Source organism: Crocodylus porosus, unplaced genomic scaffold (assembly GCF_001723895.1).
Source record: "Crocodylus porosus isolate Cpor-Errol unplaced genomic scaffold, CroPor_comp1, whole genome shotgun sequence".
Lineage (NCBI taxonomy): Eukaryota > Metazoa > Chordata > Crocodylia > Crocodylidae > Crocodylus > Crocodylus porosus.
The window spans coordinates 35,824,253-35,844,361 of NW_017728909.1; the positions used below are offsets into that span (position 1 = coordinate 35,824,253).

The 20,109-nt window shown below is 43.6% G+C and overlaps 1 protein-coding gene across 2 annotated transcripts in view; it reads right to left on the bottom strand.

Moving 5' to 3' along the window:
- The window catches only part of PLPP1 (phospholipid phosphatase 1), a 106,717-nt gene extending 87,926 nt beyond the window's left edge, over window positions 1-18,791 (bottom strand). For both annotated transcript variants that reach the window (XM_019532069.1, XM_019532068.1), the window contains exon 1: window positions 18,640-18,791. In XM_019532069.1, coding sequence (XP_019387614.1) covers window positions 18,640-18,697 — 58 coding nt within the window. In that variant the 5' untranslated portion in view covers window positions 18,698-18,791. The remainder of the gene's footprint in view (window positions 1-18,639) is intronic.
- Between the last annotated feature and the right edge of the window lie 1,318 nt (window positions 18,792-20,109).

Consider the following 20,109-nt stretch of genomic DNA (forward strand, 5'->3'; position numbering starts at 1 on the left):
ATGAACTTTCACAGTTGTGGTCAGCCTGTATGCTTTACTGCTGGTTTACTGAAGGCAATTTATATGCAGATATACAAGACGGTTCACCATTGTTTTCTGCTTATTTCCCTACAAAGTAACTTCTGGACTTTCTTCATTCTTTCTCCTTATGCAATTTTGTATATAATAACTGATATAGTAAAGATTAATGATTTTTTTAAAAAGAAAAACAGCCATCACTGAACATCTCTTTCTCCTGGACAATTAGTATACAGAGAACCTTATATGTCAATTGTTAACACTTGATCAGCTGAAGTCAGAAAGCATGTTTAGTTTAGAATGTTCTTATGTTTCTTAAAAACAGGTAATAAACTATACAAAAATACTGGTCACCATATCAACATGAATATAAATATGTTACTTAACCCAGCCTTAATAGACAACATAAGAATCCATTTCCAAACCCAGCTGGAGGACCAGGGAGGGAAGATTATGCCAACTGCCTTCCAAATAAAGCCATGTTTATTAATTCTTAATGAGACTCCCTAGATCATCCCAGTTAGAGTGGCCTGACAATGTGACAGCTGGTAAGAGACTCACACAATACCTAGAGTTCACAAGTCTTAAATTCATGGAGTGTTGCCACCTTCAAGGAGTTACACTACGCCCCTTGCATTACCATGGTAATATGACAAAAGAGGAGGCTACAATGGTTTTCTATTGCTAAGGCTACAAGTTTATTTACTAAACTCTTCTTCCTTGTTTTACAAAGGTCATAATAAACAACAGTTAGAAACATTTATAAGAGATAAGGCAGTCATAATTATTGTAGTAGCGAACATGGGGGGGGCGGGAAAAGAGGAGCACAAAAGCACTGCTGTTCTTAGAACAGTAATGGTACAAAAATCCAAAAATTTTCCTCACTAAATTAAATTTAAAAAAAAATAGTGCCACATGTCAACTTGAATTGGTGATACTTATTTCTTTGAATAGACTTGACACTGCAGAGTTGCCACAGGAATTTCATAGCTAGGGTCCAATTCTACAGACAAGCAGTCAGACAAACGGATTTTTATGATGAAAGTTCAGCATAAAAAGTATGCATGCACACTGGAAGTCTAGGCTAGTCTTACAAGTATTGATCTTGGTGATTAGGTCTTTAGGAGTTTATGGGCTCCTGTGAAGTACCAATGAACTTGTTGCAGAAGAAATGTGAAATCCTATAGATAGGCAATATTTCCTGTTAGGTCTTACAGTTTGGGGCCAGCAAAAGTATTTGCTGAAGTCTGAACATCAAACCAAGTAATACTGTTGTGAAGGACAATTACAGTAACTTAAAAATCATGTACTTAACTCAGGGGCAGGCAATTATTTTTGGCAGAGGGCCGCTTACTGAGTTTTGGCAAGCCATCGAGGGCCGCATGACAGGTAGCCCAGGGCAGATAAATATTAAATTTTCTAAATTTTTTAGGGGCCCCACAGGCCAGATAGAACAGCCTGGTGGGCCACATTTTACCCACCGCTGACTTAGCTAGATAAGGACTCTCAATGGGCAACATGCTACCTTGCCAATGGCTTTGTGCACCCTATACAAGCATCTGGCAGGACAGAAAAAACTGAGTACAGACCCAAAAGTTCTTCAGTGTTGCTTAAGTCCACTAAAATCAAAAATACTAGGGTACCTGCAGTAAAGTTGTGATTTCATTGATATTAATGGAATTTCACCATGATTTTTGGTTTACTTATCATAGTTTAAGCTGTTCTTTCAAAAGCATTCACATTTGAGCTCCAGCATCTCCCTCCCCTCACTCTGGCTCTCAAGAGCACACAATGATCTGTGCAGGTCTCTTAAGAGAACATCAAAAAACTCACTCAGTACCACAAGACTTAATACAGACATGGTGGCAAAATGAGCAAGGATGCTTAAAATGTTGAAGGAGCACACATTTTGTTAAGGAAATGTTTGTTTTGGAGTCCCAGGTCATAATAAACTTATGAACAAGTCAGGGAAAACCTAAGGGTGCTTGTAGATGTGCTGCAAAGCTGCTCTACCACTGTAATTACAGCATGCCAGAGCAGATTCAATTAAATAGAGCCTGCTGGAATGTGGCAGTTACCACATTCCAGCCAGCCTCTGCATCCCCGCACTTCAAAATGGCAGTGGAGGCACTTGACCAGCTTGTTTGACAGGCTTTAGTTCAAATGTCCCCACTGCCATTTTGAAACATGGGAACACTGATACATGAGATGCTGCGGCACTTTAACTAAAGCATGTTCTGGAGCCACACTAATTAAAGCACCCTTCCCCCACAACCAACACCACCCCTAGAGCATGTGTAAAAGTGCCACAAGGTCCAGAAATAGCGTGTTAGGTTTTTTGGCAAACCAAAGGCCATACTGCTACACAGAACTTGAAATTAAAGGGTTTAATTGTATAACCTTCAGCAGTAAAAGATCAAGCCTACTTCACAAAAAAGAAAGAAAGAAACTATAGGATATTTTGTCTTTCAAGTATTTCTTTTGTCTGACGTGTTACAGATGAAGTGTCAGAGAACTCAGCTTAAAACAAACAAACAAACGTGTAAATGGTGACAAAAATCTGGTTAAATTTTTCTTCTTTCAATTGCTGCCTTATTTTTTATAGAAGCCTCTCTCTGGGATAATTTCTGGTTTTGGAAAAAGTTCTCACAGGTTTTTATGGTGCCTCTGCATTTAAATATAAACACCTCTCATTTTTATTCCTTTCTAGGTTTTCCTTTACCATTTTAAAAATAATATGCCTTGTTCTGCTGTATAAAAAATGCCACCAAATAAAAAACCTTGATGTTAGGACTGAAAAAAAAAGCACTTTCTAAAACAGTGTTTAGGTAGCACATACAGTGTTAAGAAACTGGAAAGTATGTTTACTTTTAAACCATAAGCTACTATAAAAAGCAGCAAATGAGAGGGTTGGACTGGTCCAGGGCAGTTTCACAAAAGTCCCTCCACATTCACTTGTACTCTGTGCTACACCAAGACTTTAAATATATATTTAAATGTGAGAAACTGGAAAGGTCAGTGGGGCAAGCATTCCAGTCTCCACCTTTGCCTGCTTTCTGCCTTAGGTTAGCTATAAAGTGTGCACACACCATTTAGACTGTAGTAGAAGTATACATAGAATATCTCTTTCAAGTTGCCCAGCAACCAGGAAGGGCATTTGCTAGGGGGGAAAAAAACCCCAAAACAAACAAACAAAACAAAATCTGGTTGGGAACAAACAGCTTTTTTCTATTATTATTGCTCATTGTGGTGAAAGAGGGTATCATCTTGAGTCAATACAGATGCTCCTGAGATTCTCACAGGAACCTGAAACAATCCGGCACTGTAGTACAGACCACTGACCCGACCTCCAAGCATCAAGTACTTCAGTTCCTACAGACTCTAAAGGGACCAGAGGATGCCCACCACTCCTGAAGAGTACCTAGCTATTCAGATCTTTTTTCCTTAGTGCAGTGAAGAGGAGTTTTTCAATGCATACAGTGGAAAAGGAAAAGGAAAACAAACCTAGCAGAAGAACATGACAGTTTGTGCATCACTGACACTGTAGTAGAATTACACTACTGATTCTCAAGTGGGATGCCATGGGGGAAAGCTGGATAAGCCAAAAAAGAGTACAGCCTCCCACTTCCCAACCAGCCCCTACTTTAACTGCCCCTAGACTCCAAATAGCATACTCTGCTACAGGTGACCAGATGAAGGGCTGTGTGTTTTCAGCGCAGCTCATTCACCTGCCCTTCCCATGTTCTTGGAGCTGGTAGGAGGGCAGCAGGGGCAGGTGGCTCCTGCATTTAAGTTTTCAGAGGAGTAGCCACAGCAACAAGGACTGCACTCATCCCCTCAGATTGGGTCCAGGGCAGGACGGGTACAGTTAACAGAAGGAATGGGACACAACAGAATTCTGCTCCCACCACCTTCATTTAACACCAGCAACCACTGTTATCCCCTCCTGCAGGGATATCTGACTCCTTCAGGGAGTCAGCCACCCCAAACCAGCCCCTCCAAGCAGCCCCTGCCAGTGCCAAGCACCATGCATCAAGCTATGCTCTTGGGGTGCCCTCCCTGTTGCTACAGATCTTTTAAAGCATGTCACAGTATGGAAGAAGATAAGTATGGGAAAAAGTAAATTTGTTTTTAAACAGGGTGTCACAAAATTCTGAATTCAGGAAGGATGCCTCAAGTCTGAAAAGACTGAATCACTGAATAGCACAGTAAAGCTAGCCTTTCTTGTGTGCTAACCCACATCTTATCATCAAGCAACTGCTTCCTTCCCTACCCAACCGGAATCGGTTCTCGTCTAACTTTCAGCTGCAAGGAAGACCTAATACTATCTTCTTTTGGACCACAAACCACTAGGATCCTTTGCAGAGCCTAATCAGGACAATGAACACAAGCAATTCAGCAACAAGTTATTTTATGAGGTTCTGAACACCCTGGACTGCTGCAGCCCAGAACTGCTTTAAAAAACAAACAAAACAAACAAAAAACCATGGCTTCCCTTAGATCAAAGCTTTTAAGTATTTTGGAAGTTACTAGCCATCTACTGCCATTTGTTACCCTCCCCTAAAAATGTAAGAGCAGCAGACCCTGGCCTGCCAGACTACCAGAGGCTTGGACCTTGCTCATGCTTCAGAGTACTGTGGAAGTAGCATACCCCCCCTTTTAAAATCATCTTATAGGCTGCCCAACAAATGGCACACAGTCAAATATAGGGGTACAGAAGGGTTGCTAAGACATAGGCCATGCATAGATTAAATAAGGGGCGTGCATGCATGACATGGTGTTTGCATGCAGGTGGTGGCATACTGCACACTAATTCTAGCCACTGTAGCATATTTGTTAGCAAAGTGCACCTTAAATGACTTGGGGCACAGCAAACAAACTCCTCCTCAGGATCATGCTGTAGCTGACCCCTCCGAATTTTAGTTTGCTGATCTACAGCTGCAGAGCTAAGCACCAGGCTCCTGGCAGCTCAGGGACTCTGCATGAAGCCTGTGCAGGAAGTCTGGCAGCAGCCCAGGAAGGCAGGCTCTGCCGAAGGGAAAAAAGAAAAAAGGTGGTGAGCCCGATTCCCCGCCAGAGCCTGACTCACCTGCACAGGGGCCCAGTGCTCCTCCCTGCAGCTGTCCCCAGGACCCTCGAGCTGGGTGCCTATGGGTGGGTGTTGCCTGGGGGCTGCTGCGGCAGGAAGCACCATGCCCCTCCGCAGCCCAGGGGCCAGTCTACCCACCAGGAGCTGGCCTTCCCTACCCCACCGCCAAAGAGGCGGTAAGTTCGGGAGTGTGCACAAAATGGGGGTTTAAAAAAAAGGGGCCCCAAATTGAAGTGGCGTTTTTAAAAACCCGCTGCTTCAATTTAGGGTCCCCATTTTAAAGACTGGAGGCATGTGTAGATGAAAAGACAAAAATAAAATGGAAACAGCATGAAGTGCTATGACCCATGTTTTGAAGGAGTGGGGAAGGTAGCCAAACATTTGCAAATGGTAGAGTTATGTACAGACAGGAATGCTTATGAAAGAGTCATGCCAGACCAACACAATTTATGTAGTGCTATTAAAAACAAGTGGGAAGCTATTCTTATTCAGCTGCTGGACCAACAGAAGCTAGTGGGCAATACAGGATCCTTAGGACTGTGATCACTACAGATCATAAGTACCTCCATGGACTCCAAGGGCAGGAATTCATCTTTGTTGAACAGACAAAATTTAGCATGATAACAGCAAAGGAAGAAAGAAAGAATGGTAAAGAGAAGTCACGGTTTTTAGAGTTCCCCATTCTACAGAAAGAAGAATGGCAAGACACTGATTAGCCAAAGAAATAAAAATTAAAAAATTAAAATTAGAAAAAGAAAAAAAAAGATTAAAGATCTAGGTTAAGAAGGCTGTTTAATGAAACTTAATTGTTAAATAACAACAGCTCAATTAAGAACCAAATATTTACCAAAAGCGTGTTGGGAAATACAAACTCAGCGCATTAAATCAAACATCAGTTATTTTTCCCCTCAAAAAAAGAGAAATGCAAGCCAAATCTTTCATCTTTACAGTTGCAGCCACTACAGTGTTCAACATTTTAGTTAAAGCCATACTGTTCAGATTAAATGGCAGTTGTGTTCAATTGTTTTCAAGCCTTATAAATGAAAAACCTCACCCTAATTTAGAGTGTGATGAACCCTAGGAAATCATTCTGACACTGAAGAATCAATATAGCTTGGCATGGATATACTTATCAACTTTAAATAGCACAAAAAGCCCACACACACTTATGATTACCCACTGTTCTTACTCAGGAGCATGCTGTAGCTGACCAAGATACTCCAGCATTCACTGATGCCAGCAAACATTCACAGGAGACAGCACTAGACTGACAGTTTTCAGAACTGCTCCATTTTGCTTAGAGATTCCAGAATTTATTTTACAGTTAGATTAAGACAGAAATTTTAGAGATCTTCCATTTCTGGAGCATGTTAGTCACCAAGATTTTACAGCTCAAAAGGAGAAAGATTCCTGCCTTTTTCTATTACTGGCCTTTCTTCTTTCTGTGACATTTTTAGAAAGATAAAAGAAAATGCATTATGAAGTAGCATTAGCGCAATATTCTGTACAGAAGCAATATCCAAAAAGGAATGCCACAAGACAAGGTTATGAACAGTAAGCTTCTAGCACATGCTGTTATTCAGCATGGAGGCAACAGCCTGGCAGTACCCATGAAGTGCTATTGTTATCCAGAATATGACACTTCCCCCATCCCCAACTTAAATAGTTCCAAGTAAAGCAGATGTTGTGCATACATATGTGCTATTAACCCAGCTGTTTCTTTAGTTCTCTTTAAATAAGCCAAATCACTGATTAGCATTTGCTCTGAGCCAACGTAGATAAGTTACCAATGAAAATTCTGGGAAACAATGTCCATGAAGTCTATAGCTTTAATAAAAACTTTTTATATGAAGTGTTGTAATATTAAGAACGGATCAGTTAGCTAGCTATAATATAGATTTTACAGTACATGGAAAAAATTCCATGCTGTTATTAATCAGTCACAAAAGGAAGAAGGAACTAAATGGATTTTTATTACCAAGTAGTTTTATTACCAAAACTCAAAAGTGAATATACAGCTTACTAGAAGAGCTGCAGCAGATTAGGAAGAGGGCGATGAAGAGATACATGAACTGACTATGATTTTCCCCAACACAAAAAAAGTGGACTGATCTAGGCTGCAGTGTTCTGAATCAGTACACCCAAGCAGACCACATTCACATTTGTCCAGCTTAAAATCCACTCCTCCAGGTATCACAAGGGATTGCACAAAGATGGTGCGCACCTCACTGAGCTCATTTAAGCCCAGTTACCTCATGCCTATGGCAGGGGACCAGACTTAATGATCTTACAGGTCCCTTCTGGTCCTACTATTCTATAAATTGCATTAGCAAACGTGCAGACATGCCAAGGCACATTAATGCAGTATGTCCACTGACCTGTAGCCAACTTTAAATTTAAAAATCAGTCCACACACCCGCATTAATGCACCTTAGTGCGTGAACATTTGGATATCTGCCTAAAAAAAACCCCACCTTAAATGTGCATTAGGCATGCGTAAAAGCACATGTAGATACACCCACTGAATATTAACCTTCCCTCCCCATTACAACCTGACAGACACTACATTCAAACTACTTTCACTCTACAGTTTAAAAAAAATCAGTTGCATGCATGGAGAGAGCCACAAAAGGCTTTCCCTTCCCATAGGGCTTAAGAATATAAACACAATGCTCTGTTAAACATGGTTTTTCCAGAGTCAGATTTTATAGCAAACAGCATTAAAGAGCTACAATTTCCCTGAGCACAGTAGGCCTTCCCAAAGTCTATGCCATCATTCCATGCTTTGCATGTTACTGTGCTACAGCACGTACAAGCTTATGCTAGTTGCAACCATGCTTTTCCTGGATGACCTAGGGTTTTCATAACATAAGCCATTATTGAAATAGTATGCGTGTTGGGGGGAGGGCAGATTCAACCAGGGTGCTGTCAAGGTGCCCTAGGGTGCCACATCTTTTCAAGGGTGCTATCATGTGCCATGCAGTGTTTGCAGTCTAGAAGAGCTAACATGATTATCCCAGAGATTTCAAATGGGAATTCACAGTGTTAAAAAAACAACTTTGACCTGCTCTGGTCTGAGTTCTTTGCAAAAGAATTGCTGTATTATTTTTCCGTAAAAACCAAAAAAAAAAAGAATACTGTGAGCTGGCACATTCTGAGGGGTGCCTCAAGTCTGTAACAGTGGTCCTCATTCAGAGGAGTTGGTCTATACAGTTTCTGCCGCTCTACCCACAATCTTCTTAGAATGCATTTTTGCTTTTGAAGCTGAGCAAGTTCATTCAGTCAAGGTTCAAACCTCTACATAAACATTGTACTTTATGTTCGAATACACAAAAATATTACTACTATATTAAATCCATCTTCAACTTGTACATTTATGACTAAAAAGAAGTTAGCAATAGGAAAAAGTCTCAGGGAGCAAGTGTTTAGATTCAACAATATTTCTTTTACACAGGCTAAATATCTCCCCCCTTGAACATTAACAGGAGCACTATAAACATTTATCAATAGATCAACAACAGCCATACCATATATGCTTCAGATGTCAGTTAATAAGCACATGCTCTCTTCGTGAAGAAAATTTCAGTTTAAGCATGTGATCACAGCAACATTAGAGAATAACAATTATTGGTGAAGTCTCAATTCTCAGAGCAAAAATTAGGATTTCAAAGAATGAAAACAGCTTTAGAAATACCTCCAGCGTTCCCCCTCTTCCCCTTTTGGCTTCAAACTAGTTACTTTTAAATGTGCCCTGCAAAGGATACACAAGAAAATTGAATTTATGCCCTCTTTTGCTGTTTAAACTTAAACTTGCTATTAAGGTTAGGAGAAACAAGATTAAAAAACCCACCCAATCTGACATTTAAGACAGTTAGAAGGCTATGCCTAGGTAATGACATTCAAAATGGCCAAAGAAGAATCGATCCAAGTTGCACCATTTTCTGTAAGTGGCACAGTTTAAAATCAGTAGTCAACAGAACACTCGCCCTTGAGGGAGGAGGAGTTGTGTGCAAAATCTTAGACATTCTGCGATTTTTAAGCCACTCTGCATTGCCCAAACCTCTGTTATGTTACAAGTATAGACTGGTTTCTCATCACTTATGCCAATAAAATTGGTAAAATAAGTGTCTGCACCAGGCCTAAAAGCTGTAATTTGTGTAGTAGTTGCCACACAACTTTTCCAGTGAAAAAGTTTAACCCTTAGTGGTACCAAATCTAATTTGAATTAGGACCAAGAAGTAGTTGTGCCCAGCTTTGACCACACCATCCCATGAGTTTCTTCAGAGTACACACTCCATCATGGAACAACAGCATATCACAGTTCAGAGGGACTAGAATTCTTTAAGTCTAGATTACATCTGTATTGCTTCAGAAATACTAAGCAAGGCAGTCAATTTGCATCTACACAATAGAGAAAGCTATCAGGTGTTAGTATAGCATTAATGATTTTTCTTTTTGGCACAAATCAATCTAGGGTTTGGAATCTATTGTGAACCACATAAGTGCTTTTGCAGGTTTTTGAAGATACAGTGAGAAACTTTACCAATGCCTTAATTTAAAAGAAAGGACATGCTCAGACTTCAGCTTAAAACTTACAGAGCCCATCCCCTAGGAGAGAAGGCCACACAACATCATCATATTAAAATGGCCATACTATCTTTTGTTATGATTTAAAACAAAAGAACCCAAAAACACCACCACAGAACATACAATACTTATTTACATTTATATTGCAAGTTTATTCTGACATGTGGCTGCAATACACTGGAAAATGCCACCATACATTGGAAAAAATATTTTAAGGGAGTCCTGTTTCTCATGCACACAGGATCACCGTGACAACTGCAATGGTCATCTGTGATTAACTGGAAGATGGCAGATAAATTTGTCACTAACTTGAGATGGGATGGTAAGGCTGGGTCCACATGTCCCCCTCCCTCCCCCGCAAAAAAGGGTTAAATAAAGGTTTGTATGTTCCATGAATAAAGTGCTTGGGTTTCTTTAAATCTAGTCAGCATCATTACTGTTTCTCAGTACCTCTGAAATCCAGACAATTGTGTTTCAGAAGCCTACTGAAGGCAATAGAAGTATTTTCCACAGGCTTCAGCAGGCTTGGGAAAGGCCCCAATTTTTAGTAAAGTAGATTCTCAAGGGATAAGGCATAGAAACTCCATTTTCAGATATGGAAGCGCAGACTAGACAGAGCGCGCAGATGGAACAGAGTTGAGTAGGGGTGCACCGATAGAGATTTTGGGGGCTGATACTGATAGCTAGCTGATATTTAAGGAGGTATATCAGCCAATACCGATCCGATTTCTGGGGAAGGGGCTCCCGCCACTACATGCATCTTGGGAGGGCCCCCAGATCTGTGTGGGGTGGGCAGTTTGCAGCTGTGGGCTAGAGCCAGGGCTGCACCAGACTCATCTCAGTGGGAGGGCTGGGCTTGGGCAGGGCAGCAACACTGGGAGTGGGGCTATGGAGGGGGCTGCAACCACCACAAATTTTGCCATAGCCCCACTCCTAGAACTGCTACAGCCCACCCAGGGCACCCCCAGCTCAACCCCCACCTCACCTCACATATCAGGAAGAGCTAGGGTTGTGCCAAGCGGGCAGCAGCAGTGCTGGGAAAGGGGCTACAGCAAAATCTGGGGTGGTTGCAGTCCCCTCTGTAGCCCCCCTCAGCACTGCTGCTGCCCACCCCAAGCCCAGCTCCCACCGAGAAGAGCCCAGCGCAACCCTGGCTCTAGCTCACAGCTGCAGCCCACCCTGCACAGATCTAAGGGAACATGCCCACCTGCCCCCACCCATGCCCTCCCAGGGTGTGCCCAATGGCAAGAGCCACTCCCCACCCCTATGAGCTGCAGCTCCATCCCACACCTGCCCCTGCCCAGTCCCTGCCTCTGCCACCTCCCTCACCACAGGGGGTGTTAATCTGCTCCCTCCATGCCCCTTCCACCACAACAGACTTACCAGCTGCATGCAGCTCTCCACGCTGTTGGGCTATGCTCCTCACTGCCTACATGCTGTGCTGCAGCTGTGCACATGCATGGGCATTTAATTAGCCAAGTTACCAGCCACTTCAGGTGGATTTCTAGTACAGCCAATTTTCTTTGTAATCAGTACTGATCCATAAAGTCAGACTGATGTATCAGTGCACCTCTAGGAGTTGAGGCAAAAAAATTTTGGTCAATAAGCTACACTGCATCTTCCTTTATTAGGCCAGGGGCAGTAGTGTAATGCTGAGTTTAAGCCTTGGCTCGTAAGAAGCAACTGGAAACACATTTAAAGCTGGTTCTCTGTATTTAATCCACAAGAGGTTAAAAAGTCTTCCCTTTTGGCAAACAGTTATATAAATCATGTTTAATGCATCTGCTATTTAAATCAGCAAATGGAATCAATCATTCACGTTTGGGCTAGGGACAGAAATTACACATAAGCCAATATGACTAGGGATAGAAATTACACAGACTGGTATGAGTGATCGGAAGCCAATTCCAGTTTGTAACAACAAAAATTCAGTGCACATAAAACGCTTTCAAAATGGTCAAAGCCAGTTTAAGATAAATCTGAATAGATGTAGCATCCGACTTAACTGATTTAGACTGAATCGGTTTATTGAACTTCTGCCCCAGATCCCCTCCAGATTCAAGTTAACTCAGCCCTCAAGAATCCCAATATGCTTTGCAACTCTTCTGCAACCCCCACCCCCGCAAACACACACACAGGATAGGCAGTCTAGCCTTGGCTCAAGCTGTCTGCTCCAGCAGAGCTGGGAGGCATGCTCTAGGGTCCCCTGGCTCCTGGCCTGGGTCACTGCAGACATGTGGCTGTATTTCTGGAATCAAAAGTGCTTGTCTGATACACTTCCTTATTGGTTCAGTCTATGCAGGTTTGATTCAAAGACTGAATCAATTCAGTCTCAGACTTTTTGACTGGCTGTGCTTAGCTTCAAAAGGACTAGGAACCAGATCAAAAACTTAAGACAACATTCACTAACTAGTAACACATAGGTTGACCATGAGCCTTGATTTTGGCCTACTATCGTACTGAAAATAACAACCGATTGTTCACATGGCACCAGAGTGAAGGAAGTCTCCCTGGTGCTATTCTTGATAGTAAGGATATCATCTTCCCTGCATGTTCAGCTACATGCGTTCAAGAACAATAAAGAAAGAACGGGGGAAGAGCTTGCTGTTTCTATAGTCATCCATGATCTTTTAGGATCACTGAGAGTATTAGTGAATTTCCTTTAGTTACAGTTTAAAGACAAGTTGCCCTTTCATAGACCTTAGGGCTGGAAGGGATCTTGGGAAATCAAGTCCAGACCCCTGCCCCAGAGGCACGAAGTCAGCTGGGGCTCAGACAGTAAAGAAGTTTTTCCTTATGTCCAGCTTGAAGTGGTCTTGGAGGAGTTTGTGACCATTTGACCTCATCATTCCCTCAGGTGCTCTGGTGAACAGGCATTCCCCCAGATCCTGATCTACATCCCTTATATATTTGTAGGCAGCCACCAGGTCCCCCGAGCCTGCGCTTTTCCAGGCTAAAGAGTCCCACAACTCTCAGCCTTTCATCATAAGGCCTGTTTTCCTGCACTCTGATCATGCGTGTGTTTCTCCTCTGCACTCTCTCAAGCTTCTCCACATCCTTTTTGAATTGTGGAGCCCAGAATTGGATGCAGTACTCCAGCTGCAGCCTCACCAAGCCCAAGTACAGTAGGAAGATGGCATCCTGGGATTTGCTTGAGCAGCATCTATAGATCCAAGCCAGAGTTTTGCTCACTTTACCAGCTGTGACATTACATTGGCGGCTCATATCCATCTTGTGGTCAGTCATGACCACCAAATCCCGTTCAGCCATCGTGCTAGCAAGCGTAGCACTGCTAAGCCTGTAAGCATGTTGCAGGTTTTTCTTCACAAGGTGAAGTACCTTGCATTTTTCATTGTTGAAGGCCATCAGGTTTTCAACCACCTATAAGGCCATCAGGTTTTTCCAAGCCTGTCAAGGTTGGCCTGGATCACCATCCTGTCCTTGGGTGTGAATGCTTGATGCCAAACAAACAAAACAAAACAAAACAAAAAACAAACAGCAAACTTGGCCAGTCCACTTCCAATACCAATATCCACATCATTAATAAAGATGTTAAAAAGAGTACAGACCCAAGGACAGAAGCTTGGGGGACCCCACTGGTCACAGTGTACCATGATGATTTACTTCCAACAATTACCACTCTCTGGGTCCGACCTCAGAACCAATTCCCCAGCCAGTAGACTATGATGTAGCTGAGGCCACAGCTGGCCAGTTTTTCTATGAGATGATCATGAGATACCAAATCAAAGGCTTAAAAAGAAAAATCAAGATACGACATCTATCTCTTCTCCCTTATCCACATGATGCGTCACCCGGTTGTAGAAGGAGATGTTGCGGATAGGTCAGACAAGAGCTACCAACAAGAAACCCGTGCTGGCTATCCCTCAGGCCATTCTCGACAAACTGGCTGATGGCAATGGTCTCTTTGATAATTTTTTCCAAGATCCTCCCTGGGATAGAGGTCAGGTTGATGAGCCTGTAGTTACTCAGATCCACTTTCCTCCCTTTCTTGAAGGCAGGCACCACATTGGCCTTCTTCCAATCTTTGTGCACTTCACCTGAGCACCACAAGTTCTCAAAGATCCATGCCAGTGGCTGAGCTATGATGCTTGCCAGCTCCTCAAGTACCATGGGGTATAAACTGTCTGGGTCAGCTGAATTGAAGGTATCCAGCCTCTCAACATGCCCCTTCACATGGTCTACACTGACAAAGGGAAACAATTCTCCCTTGCTCTGGCCATCCTGTGCTGTATTGAGCAGGGCCATCCCTTGGGGCTGATGAAAAACTGATGCAAAATATCCATTAAGCAACTTGGCTTTTTCCTGGGCATTAGTTGTCCCATATGGTTTAGCTGAACCTGTTAAACTTAAAAGACTACTGAACACCTGTGGTACTTTCTAAGCCAGAAGTGTCCCGAGTCAGAAGAAAGGGTTGAGATTACTATAGTTCCTACTCTTGTACTTTAAACTAAACCCACACAGAACTAGCCCAGTATACTCAACTGTCATTTAAAAACTGCCAAAAGTTATTCTAGTCCCCAGTCCTGAAGGCTACTGTTTCAATGCAAAATGCAAGACAGACAATAACAAATAACTCTGAGAACAGAGACTGGAACCCAAGACTTTCACACTCTAACCTATTAGCCTAACTACTGGACTATGCACAATAGCACAGCCCCACTCAGAGCTATTTATATAGCCTAGTAACCGAGGCAATCTCCAGGAAGGTATAGATTGAAGCCACTCAAACTAACATTGGCTTAGTTCCCAGGTCTACACACTAGAGTAAAGACAGGCAACACCACCAGTACCAGCATATCTTCAAATACATGATCCAGGCTCTGGAACATGGAAGCGCCTGCCTGCAGACCTAACTTCTGAAAGAGGCAGGATTTTAGACAGATCTCCATGCTTAGCATTTCCTATTGGTCAACTCCAATGAGCACCCAGTCAACATCCCAGCATCTTGCATGGACTCTGAAGTGCCAAAACTATCCCACATGCTGTACATGAAAACTAGTTACTCAGTTCTGAATTCAAAGACTAATTCTCATGGGCAACTGTCCAGATCATTTATTGGATCTATCCCATTAACTCTTAACCAGCCAAAGTTAGTCCTGAAGATGAGACTTCAGTAGACATTAAGCAGAGCAATAAGAAAAGCTAAGATATTTTGTAAGTGTATGAAGTGGTCAAAGGATTTTCAGGTTTTGTTTTTCGAAGTGCTGTTTGTATAGACTTCCTGTCAAAGCAGCAGAATATTTTGTAATCAAACATTATGGTACTAGACCTGCAAACTTGGGCTTCAGCTAAACCTGGGCTGCTTCTCTTCAGCAGAAAACCATTTCTCATTAAGACAGGCCTGTTCTAATTAACAGCTGTCCAGCTAATTTCTACTTGGCACTTAGAAGTCCGACACCCTTACAAATGATATCACTCAGTCTTGACTGCATTAGACCTCCTATGAAGCAAGGCCCCCTAAGTCTTGCTCCCTTATGTATATTTGAGAAGTCTTATATAGTCAGTCTATAAGCCAAGACAGATAGGGGCTTGAATAACATTGAGTATTTGTGTAAGTTAGACATATTTTTCTATTTGGGAGGAAAGAAAGATTTTGAAGCATACAGGAAGGGAGACAAGTCTGTAATTTAGACCACTTATGTTTTCTAAGGCAGAAGGATATTTTGCCTGTAAACAAAGATATACAGCACAATTATCTTCCAAGTAGGCTGCTGCCCACAGCTCTGGAGACATGCATAGCAAGCACTACAGGAGACCAGCACAAGCATGCACAGAATGCAGATGCCGTATAGTTCTACATTACAGGAACTCCTCCGCCACACCTTTTGATTAGCAGTGCAGAGATTTGCAGCTCATCTTTTTCAGTACTAAAGGAAGAGTGAATGTGTGAAAAAGGTTACGACATAGGCATATGAACCAATTAAAATAGCATTCTCTGAACATGAAGAAACAGCATTTTTTAAAAGCAGAAGAGACTTCTTTGTATTTGAATAAGCCAAAACATAACAGAACTGTCTGTTCAGCCACCCTCAAGAAGAGACACCCAACTGAAACAGCAGTCTCTTACTGTTCTAGCTAGGGGGATAAGTCCTGGTCCCCTACCACCGCCCCGCTCTCCAAACACACTCTCCCTGGAAGGAGACAGACAAGCAGCTATAGCCTAAGCAACACTACATATAAATAAAAAGAATTAATGTATTTACAGTCCCTTAAGTGGTTAGTCTTCTTCAACATACGACCATGAAATGAGCTGAGGGATCAGATCAAGTTAATGTCCTAAAGCTTGTGGGGGGGGGGGGAAGAAGTGGAGAGGGACGGGAAACAACCCAACCCACACTGATGAAGACTTCCCCTACTAAAGAGTGGAGATTCTCAGTATTTAACTCAAATTCAAGTAGAGGGTCTTCAGATTTCTCTAGCACTAGGATCATGTAGGCCATACGAGCAGCTCAAAGCAAGACCCAAGGATGTATGAAGACAATAAAGAAGTTTGACTTCACATAAGAGTCAAGAAGAAAAACACTCTAATGAGGGACTAATAGAAATCAAGACTTTCCAGAAAGACCCACTATTACACATGCTACCAAAACCCATGTTCCTCCATGGACTGGCTCAGAAAAAACCACTCAAGCGAGACATTCCAGTCCAATTCCCCCTTTCTTTCTCTCAGTGCACTATGTAGGTCATTTCCCAAAATTATGATTTTGACATAGACCATATACTTGTTTACCTGGCAGCTCTCTGCCATCCACGGCACTGCGCAGAGCAGTTGGGCATCTTGATCAATCAAGACCCCAACAACATGAGATAGAAAGCCATTCTGCTGCCAAGCAAGGCAAGCCACAAGCAAAAAGGTACTAAGTCTACCAACCTAACCAGTGACTATAAAAGAGTGCTTATATTTGGAAACTTTAAAATTCATGGCATTTTTTGGTTGTATGCCTTTATTTTGGCCAGCTGTTAAATGTCTGTGCGCACAAATATTTGTATAAAAGTTTTTCCAATTAAGAAAACCAGAGCTGTCTGTTACAATTAAGTTAGAATACAGAGTTATTTTCCAAGAGTAATGTCTACTGAAGCTTCTGCAGTCTAAAGGAATATTCAGTCATTTGCACCAGAATTAAACAAGTTTAATTTTTGTGTTTAAAGTAAATAGGCAGAACCTCACCCTTTTGGGAGTGTTATTTGGCTGCAAATAGACATTGTTACAGTTGCAAATGTACTGGAGGCAATTACAATGCGACCAAATTGCTTTGGCAGCATCACTATAATCCCAACAAGACTGAAGTGCAGCTTGTTTGCTCATGCTCATTCTGAGTGTCCTGGGTGCATACCAGTCCCCTCCCAACCCCTCCCCCCCCCCACAGAGCTGAGCTGCATGTCATAGCCAGGCAAGTGATGAAAGCCAGGGCTGTCTGAACCCATTTAAAATATTACACAGTATTTTTACTTTTTTTTTTAAATCAAGATTTGCTTCTCCAGGAAGACCCATGCTGCTCCTTAAGGTACACCAAAAAAGGGGTCTTTTTCCATCACCAACTTAAAGACAACTCCCTCCACTGCTCCAGAACAGCTTATCAGAAACTCCCTTCACAATGTGAAACAATAGTCTGCATGATCAGCCTTAGCCACTATAGTACAGCCATGCTGCAGCTGAAAGATGTCACCGAGGATCATGCCAGCTGCTGTTGACAGCGTGAGATGAACAGCTATACAGTGAATTAGTGTACAGCAGTGCCAGGGCTCGCAAACCTTTTTAGTAGCATCAAAACTAGCTGGAAACTCAGACCTACCACAAGCTTCTGCTGCAGCAAAAGTACAAGACAGTCCTCAGACTTATGACACAATTGGTTCCTGAAAACAGCGTCTGAAGTCAAAACGTTGCAGCTTGGAACCAATTTTTCCATAAGAAACAAACAATGTTATAAACGGGGTATTGGTTCTGGAACCAAGGCCCAATACCCTGTTTTCACCAAAGATAACCCAGATTTTTGTACTCAATCAATTATAGATGAGTAATATAGCTACATTAATGTATTTATATTGTAAATAGCAATCATATTGATTTGGAAGGCCTTCTTTGAAGTGAGTTTGCTGACTTTTTGAAGGGCTCTTGGCTGGAGTCTTCTCAGGAGCCCTAGCTGCAGGTTTTTCTGGAGTCTTGGCTGCTTTCTTAAAGAAAGTGTCCAAAGAAGTTCGGACAGACGTTCTCCAGGGAAATGGGTGACAGCGACTTGTGCGCTGTCATGCTGTCACATCAGATCAAGCGTTGTAAAGTCAAAACTGATGTCAGAAAGTTGAAACAGGGTGTTAATTTAGAAATGTTGCAAGTTGAGGACTGCCTGTACAGGGAGAAGGCGGGTTTATTGGGGGCACAGCCCACCGCTCCCCACCTTTACAGCACTAGCCAGGCAGCATAACCTGCTGCCTCCCTTATTTTCCAAGCGTGTCCTCCTCCCTCTCACATAACCACGGATCCATTACAACAGGCACAGAGGTGCAAAAGCCCATTGGCCAGATGGAGAGGGTAGCACTGCACCATCTAATCCCCAGCCCTGGGGGAAGAGATCTCGATGGTGCAACACAGGAGAGAGGCCAGGAGCTGCTGGGCTCTGCCCGATGTGTCCCAACAAACCTCCAAGCAGCTTTTTTGATGAGGGGGCAAACTGAGCTGGCAAGAGAGAAGGTAACTGACCAGATCAAGCGGCAAAGCGGGGGGACCGCCAAGCAAAGTCAATGCCCCACTTCCCCCGGTAGCCCCCAGCACGAGGCAAGCAAAGAGCAGCGAGAAGCAAAGGCCGAGGAGCATCAGGGCGGCGCGGAGACGAAGGGCAGCGCCGAGCCCCGACACCCGCCACCGAAGGAGCGCAGCACTGCACCGGCACCCGCACGCCCCGCCCCGCCCCGCCGGCCCGGACACGCACCCAGCACCACGCAGACCACGTCCAAGGCCACGAACGGCAGCCTCGCCTTGTCGAACATGCTCTCGGCGCCCGGCCTGCCCCGCACCTCCCAGGCGGCGGCGGGCTCGGAGCTCCGCGGGCTGCAGCCAATGGCGCCTGTACCAGCCCCTGCCGCTGCTGCGCCCGCCCCGCCGCCACTGCGGCTCCGAGCCGGGGCTGGCGCTTTAAGGCGGGGGTCGGCTGCAACTCCTCCCGGCCCGACCTCAGCCCCAGCAGCGGCGCGGGGGGCGGGCCTGGCGCTCCGCCCCGCAGCCAATCGCTGAGCCGGACGCGCCCACGCCGCGTGGCCCCGCCCCTTCGAGTGACGGACTGGGGGGGTGACCGTTGGGGGTGAGGAGGGGAGGCTGTTCCCACTTCCGTTGGGAACCGACATTTAAACTGTTCAGTCATTTAGACGTTTTAAAAAATATTTCCCCAGGCAAAAAAAAACCCTCTGAAAAGTGTTTCCAGCTTGAACAGCAAGACTGATACTGATGCCCCCCCCCCCACCGGCCTGGGTGGACCTTTGAGCTTAATAGTGACACCCGCACCCAAACATCGGGCCATATTTACGTATTGTTAAGAAAAATTGGAGGCAGGAGGTCTGGCACTCCCCACACTCAGGACATCAGGCCTAACCCATTTTGACATTTCTCAGGTATCCTAGCAGGCATCCTCTAATAAATTCTTCACTAAATGGCTGGCCTTTGTTCCATGCCCTGAAGGCTGAAAAACAGGCTTTGGCAGATCAGCAGGGGAAACAGGTTCCAGGGCTGAAAATGCTCCACTGAAGATGTCCTTATCTTCAGTCCTTTATTGAAATGCACATACTAAGAAGTGCCTTAGTTAGTTAATCTCACTGACCAAGATCATAGTACTGGAAAAGGAAATGGCTCAGGTAATAAAGAATAAGAAAAATAGGCTTCTGGAGATTAAAACTAACCTTGTTAGTTTCAAGTAGTACTCGGAAGCAAATAGGTAGTCTGTTCCAGATAGAGAATGCAGGTGTAACGTGATCTCCAGCATTCAACACCACTAAGCAAGTGGGCTGACATAATTTATTCTTGGCAAAGTTTTAGAGTGGCTTTCAAGCATGTTATCAGCTAAGTGAATCACAACCCAGAGATGACAGAGGCCTAACTCTCCATTGTGGGATCCCATAACTCTCCATTGTGGGATCCATCTCTGAAAGGAATGAGAATTAAAGAAAGGATTCTTGGCCTTTACTGCCCCGTCATTTGCAAACCTATCTGACAAAAGAGAAAGGGCAACTACATACGCATCCATGAGGTAAAAAAAACTCTCTCTCGGTTAGTTTCTTTGGAGGCTCATTGAATAACAATCCTTAGGCACACATTGTTGGTGAGACAAAAGGTATATATTTGCAAATAGGGTCAGAGGGAGAAGACAAAAGATCAAAACCCTCTGCCCCCGGGGACAATCATTAGCAGG